The 12420-nt window shown below is 43.8% G+C and overlaps 1 protein-coding gene across 5 annotated transcripts in view; it reads left to right on the top strand.

Moving 5' to 3' along the window:
- The window catches only part of MAP3K13 (mitogen-activated protein kinase kinase kinase 13), a 161299-nt gene that overhangs the window by 137117 nt on the left and 11762 nt on the right, over window positions 1–12420 (top strand). For all 5 annotated transcript variants that reach the window (XM_010853869.1, XM_010853871.1, XM_010853868.1 and 2 more), the window contains 4 exons: window positions 4959–5068; window positions 6404–6520; window positions 7308–7445; window positions 10640–11426. In XM_010853869.1, the coding sequence (XP_010852171.1) occupies window positions 4959–5068; window positions 6404–6520; window positions 7308–7445; window positions 10640–11426 (1152 nt within the window). The remainder of the gene's footprint in view (window positions 1–4958; window positions 5069–6403; window positions 6521–7307; window positions 7446–10639; window positions 11427–12420) is intronic.

Genomic DNA, 12420 nt, shown 5'->3' on the forward strand with positions numbered 1-12420 from the left:
CCACCCAGAAACTCCGGGGCTGGGAGTTGCAGAGACAGATAGCTCATTAGAGGGATAGACTTAAGAGTAATTTAATCATGAGCAAGTAGGTCCTAGAAACAGGCTTAAGAGTAATTTAATCATGAGCAAGTAGGTCCTAGAAACAGGCTGGTGCTCACTGGGGGAGGCAGTAAGGAGGACTCATGCACTAATCAGGAGTTAAGACCTTTCTGACTCAGAATCTAAGATTTCCTACTACTTATAGCCCCTCAACGGAGAAGGCAATGGCACCCCACTCCAGTACTCTTGCCTGGAAGATCCCATGGACAGAGGAGCCTGGTGGGCTGCAGTCCATGGGGTCGCCAAGAGTCGGACACGACTGAGCAACTTCACTTTCACTTTTCACTTTCATGCATTGGAGAAGGAAATGGCAATCCACTCCAGTGTTCTTGCCTGGAGAATCCCAGGGATGGGGGAGCCTGGTGGGCTGCCGTCTATGGGGTCGCACAGAGTCGGACACGACTGAAGCGACTTAGTAGCAGCAGCAGCATAGCCCCTCAACATCCTGCTTCTTCATTTCTCATAGCTAAGCTTCTTTTTTTCTTTACTTTATAAAAATCATGGTAAAAGATATTATAAAATTTGCTATTTAAAAATTTTTAAATGTACAATTCAGTGGCAGAAATCACATTCCAGTGTTATAAAACTATCACCATTATCAATTTTCAAAATTTCTCATTACTTCATTAAGCACTAACTTCTCATTCTCTATTCCCCACAGAAAACTCTGTTCTGCTTTCTATCTCTATGAATTTGCCTACTCTACATATTTCACTGAAGTAGAATCATACAATAGTTGTCTTTCTTTGTCTGGTTTGTTTCATTTAGCGTGTCTTCAAGGCTCATCTATGTTGTTCAGTTCAGTTCAGTCGCTCAGTCAGTGTCCGACTCTTTGCGACCCCGTGAATTGCAACATGCCAGGCCTCCCTGTCCATCACCAACTCCCAGAGTTCAGCCAGACTCACGTCCATTGAGTCAGTGATGCCATCCAGCCATCTCATCCTCTGTCGTCCCCTTCTCCTCCTGCCCCCAATCCCTCCCAGCGTCAGAGTCTTTTCCAATGAGTCAACTCTTCACATGAGGCGGCCAAAGTATTGGAGTTTCAGCCTCAGCATCAGTCCTTCCAATAAACACCCAGGAATGGTCTCCTTTAGGATGGACTGGTTGGATCTCCTTGCAGTCCAAGGGACTCTCAAGAGTCTTCTCCAACACCACAGTTCAAAAACATCAATTCTTCGGCACTCCGCTTTCTTCACAGTCCAACTCTCACATCCATACATGACCACTGGAAAAACCATAGCCTTAACTAGACAGACCTTTGTTGGCCAAGTAATGTCTCTGCTTTTGAATATGCTATCTAGGTTGGTCATAACTTTCCTTCCAAGGAGTAAGCGTCTTTTAATTTCATGGCTGGAATCACCATCTGCAGTGATTTTGGAGCCCAGAAAATAAAGTCTGACACTGTTTCCCCATCTATTTCCCATGAAATGATGGGACCAGATGCCATGATCTTCGTTTTCTGAATGTTGAGCTTTAATGATGTAGCATGTCACAAATTCATTCCTTTTATGACTGAATAGTATTCTATTGTATGAATATCATCTGTCTTATTCATCCATTCATATATTAATTCAGCTTCATTTTGACACCTCTGTTATGAGAGATAGGAGGAGCAAGGTATGGGTGCAAGAGCTTCAGTAAACTAGTTACATATCTGAGAAGACAAAAACCTGCTAAATGTTACAGCCTTTCCCAGGCCTTACCTGTGCTATGAAGAGGATTCCATTCACAATAATAACCCAGATTTCACTGTATTTTTCCCTTACCTGCTTACTGGACTTAGGTACCTTGTGAAACACTCCCTACTCCTTTCCTCCACTCTACATGTGATTTGGGGAAATCCCCAGTAAAGAGTAGGGATCTCAGATAGCCTCGTATTAATGTCTGCCCTCCTTTCCTTGTGGCTTTCCTGGAGGCTCAGACTGTAAAGAATCCGCCTGCTATGCAGGAGACCTGGGTTCAACCCCTGGGTCGGGAAGATTCTCTGGAGGAGGAAATGGAAACCCACTCCAGTATTCTTGCCTGGAGAATCCCATCAACAAAGGAGCCTGGTGGGCTACAGTCCATGGGATCACAAAGAGTCAGACACGACTGAGCAACTAACACACACGTCCTTTCCTCTGACTCTGGCTAGAACAGCAATCTTCCACCTAGCATCTGCTGAGTGTTACTTTATTGGTTAGTACTGTTTTCTGCTGAGAGACTGTAGTCCCCAGCTGGCATCTATGGGATGCCGCCTTATCCTTAAGGAACTGCCGTCGCCCTCCAAGATCTGCTATTTTTTTGCAGTAACTAAAGCTATGGGCTTCTCCAGATTCCAAATTTGCACATTCTTGTGCTTATGCAATGAAATGGTCCTTTCCCTGTTAAGTTACATTTTGTTACAGATCACATAATAGTGCTAGTTATGGCCCAAGGTTTTCTTGGTATTTTAGTGGAACAGTAGGAAGTGCCTCTCCACTCCTATGTTAATGACTGTTATAGGTCAGAATCACCAGGACTCCTCCCTCCCTCATGTTTTCTCTCAGAGAGTCCTTAATCTCTGTACAAACTGCCCACCTCCATTTCTTAGATATGCCCAGACATCTCTAAATTGCAGATTAAGTGCAAATTGGAACTCCTATTACATAAAGATTCTAAGTATATGTGATGGAACTCCAAAATTAACATCTACCTGTAACACAGTAGTACCTTTGAGGAAAACACATTATTATTAATCAGTACTTGGTGTTTTCACACAAAGGGAATTTCTTTTGAGGAAATCTACTTTAATAAGTTTCAATCTTGAGAGGGTTGTCTTTTAAGTTTCACATTCCATGAGCCAGGTGTCAGGAGGTTTATTTCCTCTAGAATTTAAAATATCGGATCTGCAGTATCTGATCCCTCACCACTAGAGGGAGATATTCTTGTTCCCTGTTAAAGTGTCAGGATCCACTGACACGATTTTCAAAATAGAGGATGCTTTAAGACCCACCCTTGGCCCCCTCCCTTATCCGTTTTAGGTCCAACCACCCTGATTGTCAGTCTTAAAACTCAAATACTCTTACTGTGACTTTAATCTGGTGGCTAAGAGAACAGAATTACCTGGGCTCAACCAAACCTGTGTTCACTGCTTAGATGCCACCACGACTTAGCAACCAAACCACCGCCATCACCATTGTCAAAGACTGTTGCCAAACAATGGGCTTCACATTCTAGATCTTGGCTTTTTGATGACATTGCTTGGCAGATTTGATGCCAGAAAATCAACTGACAGAAATCGCTTCCCAATGGTCAGTCAATATGTATATATATATATATGAAGATCTAACATATTATAAACAGATAGGCAGAATGAACACTTTCTAAATAATTGTAATATAATTTCTTCTATAAAAATAAATGAGAAACAGCAAATCTGGGGAGAAAGCTTCTCTAATTTCACAATTACTTAACTATAACTTCTTCCAGGGTCTAGAGAGATCATTTTTATGAATCTTAAAAGGATAGAAGAGCTGTGGAAGACAATACAGTTAGAAACATTTAGTTACATATTTAGCCTTCACTGGAAATTATTTTAGATGATCTCATTAGCTTCTTGGGATACTAGTGCATACATAATTTAAGGAAGGTTCTCCTTTAGCTGTTTTTCTAGAAATGGTCTATAGACTATATTCCTGCAGAGATTTTCCTGCCTCCTGAAATTTAGATGAAATTAGTCTGAAACACCACGCCTTATGGAAAAGTCCAGTGTCCTTTTTAATACTTTTGTGAACTTCCGGGAGATTTAGAATTACATGGACACTTTGGCTCTGCTTTTTAGACCCCCATCCCTGCCGTCTTTTGGTTGTTCCTTTATCTTTGTCCTGTCATTGACCCAAAGATGCAGTTCAGTACCTGTCTTTATTTATTTTTTTTTTTAAAAAAAAGCAAAACCAAATAAATACACTCATCCAAAGTCAAGGTGAATGTCAGGGGCTTTACTAAAGATTTAGGAAATTGGAAGAGGCTTACGTTTTGAAAAACTTAAATCACATATTAGATACCCATCCCTCTCCTAAATTTTTTTCCAGACAACTAAATTCTTTGACCATGCTCTTTCTCCTCCTTCTCCTTCCCTCTTTTCTTTCTCACTCCCAAATTTCTATATGCATGCATGCATGCATGCTCAGTCACTTAAGTCATGTCCAATTCTTTGCAGCCCCATGGACTCTTCTGTCTGTGGGATTCTCCAGGCAAGAATACTGGAGTGAGTTGCAATGCCCTCCTCCAGGAGATTTTCCCAACCCAGGGATCAAACCCACATCTCTTAACACCTCCTACATTAGCAGGCGGGTTCTTTACCACTAGCGCCACCTGAGAAGCCCACAGATTCCTGTATAAGTTCCTGTATTTTTATCCCCTTCTCCTGTTGTTCATGCCTCTTGGATCTTCTATACTAAATATTTTCTCGAGATAGTTTTGTAAACAAAGCCCAGGAGAGATTCTGGTCGAATGTAAAAATGGTCATATTCTGACTGACACATGCTTGTACCATATGGTTATCAGAGCTGTTCTTTCTAGCCAGGCTCTCTCCACCATAATCTTGACTTAAAACTGAACTGCTTTATTCCAGAGATGATGGCTAGCATGCCAGCCGTAATGTTTCTTGGGGCCAAGACAGCATCGAGTATTAGACTAAACACAGAAAATGGGGTGAAGAGTTGGGTAGGGCGTGCAGATACGTTAATGTGAGATATTTTACTATTGAACATCTATTCTATAAGGCTCTTCAGTATAATCATATGGGGTGGGTGGGGGGAAGTCTCGTACAGGGTCCTATGGTTATATCAAGGATTAAAACTCCTGGAGTTAACAAAACTTAATTTGTCCTCACCTAGGCTGAATGGAGAGAAGAAGTGAAAAAGCACTTTGAGAAGATCAAGAGTGAAGGAACCTGTATCCACCGATTAGATGAAGAACTTATTCGAAGGCGCAGAGAAGAGCTCAGGTCAGCCGACCTCTCCTACTTCCCTTCTTATTCCCAAGTCTTCAGATATTTAATAGGAACCCTTTCTGTGAATCATTTCATCTTCTACACACCTGTCACCTCTGCTGGTTATTGTTATTTTCTTTAAAAGTTGCCCTGAAAGTCGGTCCTCCTTTGTATCACTTTCTTACTGTCTCCCTGCACCTTTGTTATCTTCCTTTATCGTATCTCTGCAACAAAGATCCCTGGAGCAATGCTATTTATTTATTCAGTTGCTGCCCTAGGTAACATGAAAGATCAGAAATTTATAAGAGGTAGTCCATGACCCCAAGATGCTTATAATCTATTAAGGGGTAGAACACAGATAACCACTAGACTCAGTTCAGTTCAGTTGCTCAGTCGTGTCTGACTCTTTGCGACCCCATGAATCGCAGCACGCCAGGCCTCCCTGTCCATCACCAACACCTGGAGTTCACTCAAACTCATGTCCATCGAGTCGGTGATACCATCCAGCCATCCCATCCTCTGTCGTCCCCTTCTCCTCCTGCCCCCAATCCCTCCCAGCATCAGGGTCTTTTCCAATGAGTCAACTCTTCATATGAGGTGGCCAAAGTACTGGAGTTTCAGCTTCAGCATCATTCTTTCCAATGAACACCCAGGACTGATCTCCTTTAGGATGGACTGGTTGGATCTCCTTGCAGTCCAAGGGACTCTCAAGAGTCTTCTCCAACACCACATTTCAAAAGCATCAATTCTTTGGCACTCAGCTTTCTTCACAGTCCAACTTTCACATCCATACATGACCACTGGAAAAACCATAGCCTTGACTAGACGGACCTTTGTTGGCAAAGTAATGTCTCTGCTTTTGAATATGCTATCTAGGTTGGTCATAACTTTCCTTCCAAGGAGTAAGCGTCTTTTAATTTCATGGCTGCAATCATCATCTGCAGTGATTTTGGAGCCCAAACAAGATCTATACTATGGATAAGTATAAATGAGGGATTATCGTGTTAGCTTTAACTGCATATTTCCCTTAACAGGTAGCATATTCTTATTAAGATATTGCCAAACAGTGTACGGACAAAGGCTACAAATTATACATAAATTGCACTCAGATTTTACCTATTCTGTATGAGTGGATATGGCCCTTAACAATCAAATAAGTGGAAAACTTGGACTTCTCATCTCCCACTCCACCTTGTCTGAGTCACTACATCAGACAAGCGAGCCTTAAATTTAGAGGGCCCTTGGGCAAGTGCTTTTGAGATAAACCATCCTGTTCTTACTTCATTAGAGCTGACCCCTGGCTCTCCCCCACATTCATCAGCTTCGCTGCTCCTGTGTTTTCTTTGATAGGCATGCTTTGGATATTCGTGAGCACTATGAGCGGAAACTTGAGCGGGCTAATAATTTGTACATGGAACTGAGTGCCATCATGCTGCAGCTAGAGATGCGGGAGAAGGAGCTCATCAAGTACGTGCCCGGACCACTGTTTGTCCTGATTGATTTGGGTCTGTCAGTTGGCCAAGATGTAACACTCGTCCAGGTTACTGCTACTCAAAACTGGTGGCTGTTTTACTCATCCACCCAACACTGCTTAGGAGATGTTCCAGGCACAGGTCCCTGCCCCGGTGGGGCTCACATTTGAGTGGACTCGCCACAGAGCTGGTTCTAGGGGACCGTGCACTTTGCAGTTTCAACCTGCCTAGTGGCTCAGGGAAGGGGGGGGGGTCTTCATTTCAGGAGGAGCTTGGTGTGGATGAGTGGGAGCTTACCGCCCCCTAGGGAAGAAAAGCAACTGCTGCAAGCGGTTCAGTGTTCTCCTGAGAATGGCAAGAAACTCTGGGGTCCTGACTAATAGCAGCTCCTGAAAATAAGTAGGACTTCAACCTTTGCTTGGTATCTCATGAGTCGTGTCAGGGGAAGGGAAGGTTGGCCTCCGAGTCCCATCTGCAAGCTGAAGAAAAAAAAAAAATGAAGTCAGGTTAGTTTGAATTTAGTTTTGTTTTTTCTTCCTTTTTAACCTGAAGAGTAGCCTTGTTATTCAGATAGCCTATATCTGTTAAGTGTGGCCAGACTCTGTGGGTGGAGTAAACCTGTGAAAACATTCTGCCCACCTTTTCTCTCTGGGGTGACTAGTGGTTTAGTCACCAAGTTGTGTCCAACTCTTGTGACCCCATGGACTGTAGCCTGCCAGGCTTCTCTGTCCATAGGATTCTCCAGGCAAGACTGACACATGGCCTTTTCTTTCATTCTTCAGGCGTGAGCAGGCCGTGGAGAAGAAGTATCCTGGGACCTACAAACGACATCCTGTCCGTCCAATAATCCACCCCAATGCCATGGAGAAGCTCATGAAGAGGAAAGGCATGCCACACAGACCTGGGATGCAGGCCAAGCGGTGAGCATCTATACTGACACTATTCAGATAAGTGGGGAAATATGCCCCTAAAATACATTATCAGATGATGGTGAGTGTGGCCACATGGTACTGCTTCTGGATACAGAGTAGGGAAGTGGGAGAGAGTGTGTCCTGGACTCTGGGAATACAGTTATCACTGTCTAAGGCATCAATATTTATTATCTTAGCATGGAACAGTGAAGAGAAATGAAGTGGGGGCCGGACAGGCCTGGATTCAAATCCTATTAGAAGCTGTGTGATTTGGAATATGTCGGTTGATCTCTCTCAATGCCATCGGTAAAATGGTGTACTTTCTTTTTCTTTTCTTAACCCCCTAGTGAACAGAATTGAGTTCTGTATAATACGCATCATGGGTCTATGTATGTCTCACTTTTATTTATTCATTTAGTTCTTTTTAATAATGTAATAAGTGCCTGTAAATCCACCACCAAAACAAAAGCAGGCACTTTGATAATTACCTATATCTAATCATCTGGTTCCCCTCATCCCACTCCTGTGTGGAACTTTTGTGAGGTTTAAATAAGACGGCATGTGAAATCACCTAGGAAATCACAGTTGCTCAAAAAAAAAAAAGTTAAAAAAAATTTTTAAAGATGCCCTTTCCCCTAATTACAACACATTTCCCTTGCTAGTTTAATGTTAGAATGCTCTTCCAGTCAGTTTTTTTAAATCAAACTCTCTGCTAGAGGAATTCCTCCCAATCAATGGAGTGTTGACCCAATCCTAAATTAATGCAAAAGAAAGACTGTGCCTTAAATGCAGTAAGAATAAAGGTAGTGAGAAAATGCAAACCAAGCATGTATTTTAAGACTTTCAGAACAGTGACCATCCCAGCACAGCCTGACTAATGTAAATCTAAACCACTGAGGGATAACTACATGGATTAATCCCAGGTTTGCTTTTACTTACCACACCTCACCATCTTCTGGTCAAGCTCTAGAGAAATTGTTTTTAGTTGGCACCTGGCAAACCCTTCCAGGAATCCCACCACTCCCTTCTTTTGGTATGTGAACTGGGCACAGCTTTCACCTGCTGGCTCCTCTCTGCAGTCTGCCAACAGCTAAAACACCAAGCACTTTGGGAGAAATTAGTACTGTTTCATTGTTCACAGTATGAGCTCGTGTTTACTTTTATTTCAGCTGTGAGAAACGTGTTTGAAAGTTTGATAGCACCAGTAGATGCTTAGTCGATGAGCTGAACTTGTCTAGAAAGGCAACTCAGAGTGGGTACTAGAGCTGCAGAGAGTTCTGTTGATCGCCTTTTGAAGGATTTATGTTTCAGATTATTTGGACAGTCCAGTGATTATCAAGTCAGCAGGCCAGTGGCCTCAGGTGATCAGAGAGGAGAAACCATCCACTATCTTTTAGCCTCAGTTTGTGTTTAGTTAGGGACAGAAAAAGATGAACCATGATGGATCCACCAAGCCCATCACAAATTGAGTATAGTCTAATAAGATAGTTTAAATGCCTTATAACATGGAGAAGCTTGGAATGGGGAGAACTATTCCTTGGTGTCCAAAGACTTGGCTTCAAGCTGTGAGTTCTGCCATTTCCTAGCTTTGTGATGGACACAAGCCAACTAACCTCTCTGATCCCTCAGTGCTCTCATCTGTAAAATGGGTATTGTAATAGTAGGAAGGTGGTATTTTGTGTATTGTGAAGTGCTGTGTAAACTTGGGTGTGCTGTATCAGTGTTATTCTGTGATTTGGCACTGCCAGGTTGAGCAGCCTTCACCTATCTTAGGACACTTTCACCTAAGTTCTCTTTTAGATCCTGCCATAGCCAGTTACTGCGTAAATATTGATAGATGCCCTCACTGGGCCTTGGAGGGCTCTCTTTCCTCAGTAGAGAGCCCCAGGACCTCCCCAGATGCTGTCTGTGGCACAGGTTGGCCAACTGACCACAGTGCTGTGAATCTGAGACAGGAAGATGCTGATAATCCCACAGTACCCTATCCACCTCATCATATACTGGTGATAGCTGGAACTTCTGTACTAAGACAAGTCTTTAACTGAAATTCTCCTGGAAGAGAAGAAAAAAACCATCTCCTGCTGCCTGATGCCTACTGATTTGCTGTGAGGCCTGGCTTTTCAGAATGTGGTCCTCAGTTGAGATCATCTGAAAGCATGTTAGAAAGGCAGGCTCTGAGGTCCCATCCCACACCTATGCAGTCATTTTAACAAGCTCCCAGGTGATCTGTACATACCTTCAGGCTGTACTCTGACTGTCCAACAAGCCAGACTGGCAATTAGGAGAGACTGTTCATCTAGATTCTACCAGTAATGAGCTGTGAGACCAGAAGCCAATATGGTTGGGGTTTTGGGTTCCTTATCACATAGGATGAAGGCAGGACTGCACCTGCAGTTTCCCTGCAAGGTCTGGAACCCCCTGGGGCCTGAATAGAGGTGTCTTTGAGACCACTATGAGGGGAGAGAGGATGAGGAGCCAGAGCCTTGTTGGGGGTGGCAGGGGCTTCTGCTTTCCTACCTCTCTTCAGCTGTTCTGGGTTTGGGTTTTTTAACCCAAATTTGAAATTTGGGTTAAATAATGAAAATTGACATATACCATTTTATTAATTTCAGGTGTATGGTATAATGATTCAACATATGTGTATACTGCAAAATGATCCCCACAATAAGTTAACATCCATCACCATACATAGTTACAATTTTTTTTCTCGTGATGAGAACTTTTAAGATTTACTCTCCTGTGCATGCATGCATGCATGCTAAATTGCTTCAGTTGTATCCAACTCTTTGTGACCCTGTGGACTGTAGCCCACCAGTAGATCCTCTGTCCATGGGATTCTTCAGGCAAGAATACTGCAGTGGGTTGCCATGCCTTCCTCCAGGGCATTTTCCCTACCCAGGAATCAAACCCACATCTCCTGCATGGCAGGCAGGTTCTTTACCACCAGCACCACCTGGGAAGCCCCATTTACTCTCCTAGCAACTTTCAAATACATAATAGAGTATTGTCAACCCCAGTTACAATGCCGTTAATCCCATGACTTACTTGTATCATAATTGGAAGTTGGTACTTTTTGATCCCCTTCACCCATATCACCCACCCCTAGTCCCATCACCCCACCTCTGGCAACAACCAGACCAAGTTTTCCTCAAACTTGAAAGAGTTTTCATATGTTTAAAACCAAACCTGTTCTTTCCTTGCAGGCCAGATCTGTTGAGATCTGAAGGTATCCCCAGTGTGGAAGTGGCTCCCACAGCATCCCCTTTATCCGGAAGTCCCAAACTGTCCTCCTCCAGCAGCAAGAGCCGATATCGGAGCAAACCACGCCACCGACGCGGGAACAGCCGAGGCAGCCACGGTGACTTTGCGGCCATCTTGAAAAACCAGCCAGCCCAGGAGGATTCGCCCCATCCCACTTCCCTCCACCAAGCTGAGCCCCAGTACCCATCTCCCCAGCACCATAATCTTCTGCAGCAGCAATACCAGCAACCCCCACCTGCCATGTCGCAGAGTCACCATCCCAGACTCAATATGCACGGACAGGACATTGCCACCTGCGCCAACAACCTGAGGTACTTTGGTCCTGCAGCAGCCCTGCGGAGCCCACTCAGCAACCACTCTCAAAGACAGATGCCTGGCTCTAGCCCTGACCTCATCTCCACGGCCATGGCGGCAGATTGTTGGAGAAGTTCTGAGCCTGACAAGGGCCAGGCTGGCCCCTGGGGCTGTTGTCAGGCTGACCCCTATGACCCCTGCCTCCAGTGCAGGCCAGAACAGCATGGGTCCCTAGACGTCCCCTCGGCCAAGCCGGTAGGGAGGAGCCCCAGCCTTTTCAAGCCACCAGCACACAATCCCCTCTTGGAAAATGCCCAGGGTTCTGAGAACATGGAAGAAAATGAATTCAGCAGTTATCGGTCTGCATCATCCCTTGGCGCCTCTCATCACATCACTCCCCCAGTGCTACCTCGCAAAACAAGGCCACTTCAGAAGGTAAGGTGTAACGACAACAGCAGTGCGTCACTGCCTTTGAGGAATGTCGAAGCCTATCATATGCTATGCATTGTAGAATATATATAGAAATATGCATTTTGTAGAAGGATGAGATAACAAAAGCACAAATAGCAGTATTTTTGCTTTTAATACTTTCCACACTGCTTAGGTGATAGACTAAAGAATACAACTCCTGAATCAGGGCACTGATTCAAGTATATATAATTTATAAGTAGAAAAACAGCTGTATCTTAGGGCTATGTTATCAAAATAGGTTGGAATCCACTATCCTAGCCTGGTCCTAAGGATGTTACAAGAAGGAAGAATCCCATTATAAAACAGATTTTGGAAACATTCCCTCTCGGAGATTCCTAAGTACACGTTTAACAAATCCTAGGCTTTGCAGTGTTCTTGCCTGGAGAATCCCAGGGATGGGGAAGCCTGGTGGGCTGTCGTCTATGGGTCGCACAGAGTTGGACACGACTGAAGTGACTTAGCAGCAGCAGTAGCAGGCTTTGAGAAAGCATGCAGTAACCTCCTTTAAGCCATCTTTTGCCTCACCTATTTGACATACTGCCTTTTAAAAATAACACTTATTAATCCCCCATGGAACTCACTTTCTTCCCAGTATATTTTAGAAAAACACCACCATTAACCATCAAGACCCAGCCAGTTCTCAGTCACCAAAACCTATTCCTCTCCTCCTCACCCACTGGCTGCCTGTGGTTTATTAGCTGGAAGTCCGGCTAAGTCTCCTACCTTATGTCAGAGCACAAGCTTGGTAGTCAGACAGACCTGAGTTCAAAACCAGGCTCTTCCACTTAGTACCTTTGTGAGCATCGGTTTCTAATCTATAAAATGGGGCTAATAGTGGACCCTGCCTCACTGATTGATGTGAAGATTAAATGAGTTAATATGTAAAGAATTTAGAATAGAACCTGGCATACAGCAACATTCCAAAAATATGAGCTCATCTTGCTAATGAAAAATAACA

Source organism: Bison bison, unplaced genomic scaffold, assembly GCF_000754665.1.
Source record: "Bison bison bison isolate TAMUID 2011002044 unplaced genomic scaffold, Bison_UMD1.0 scf7180017864333, whole genome shotgun sequence".
In the NCBI taxonomy this organism is placed as follows: Eukaryota; Metazoa; Chordata; class Mammalia; order Artiodactyla; family Bovidae; genus Bison; species Bison bison.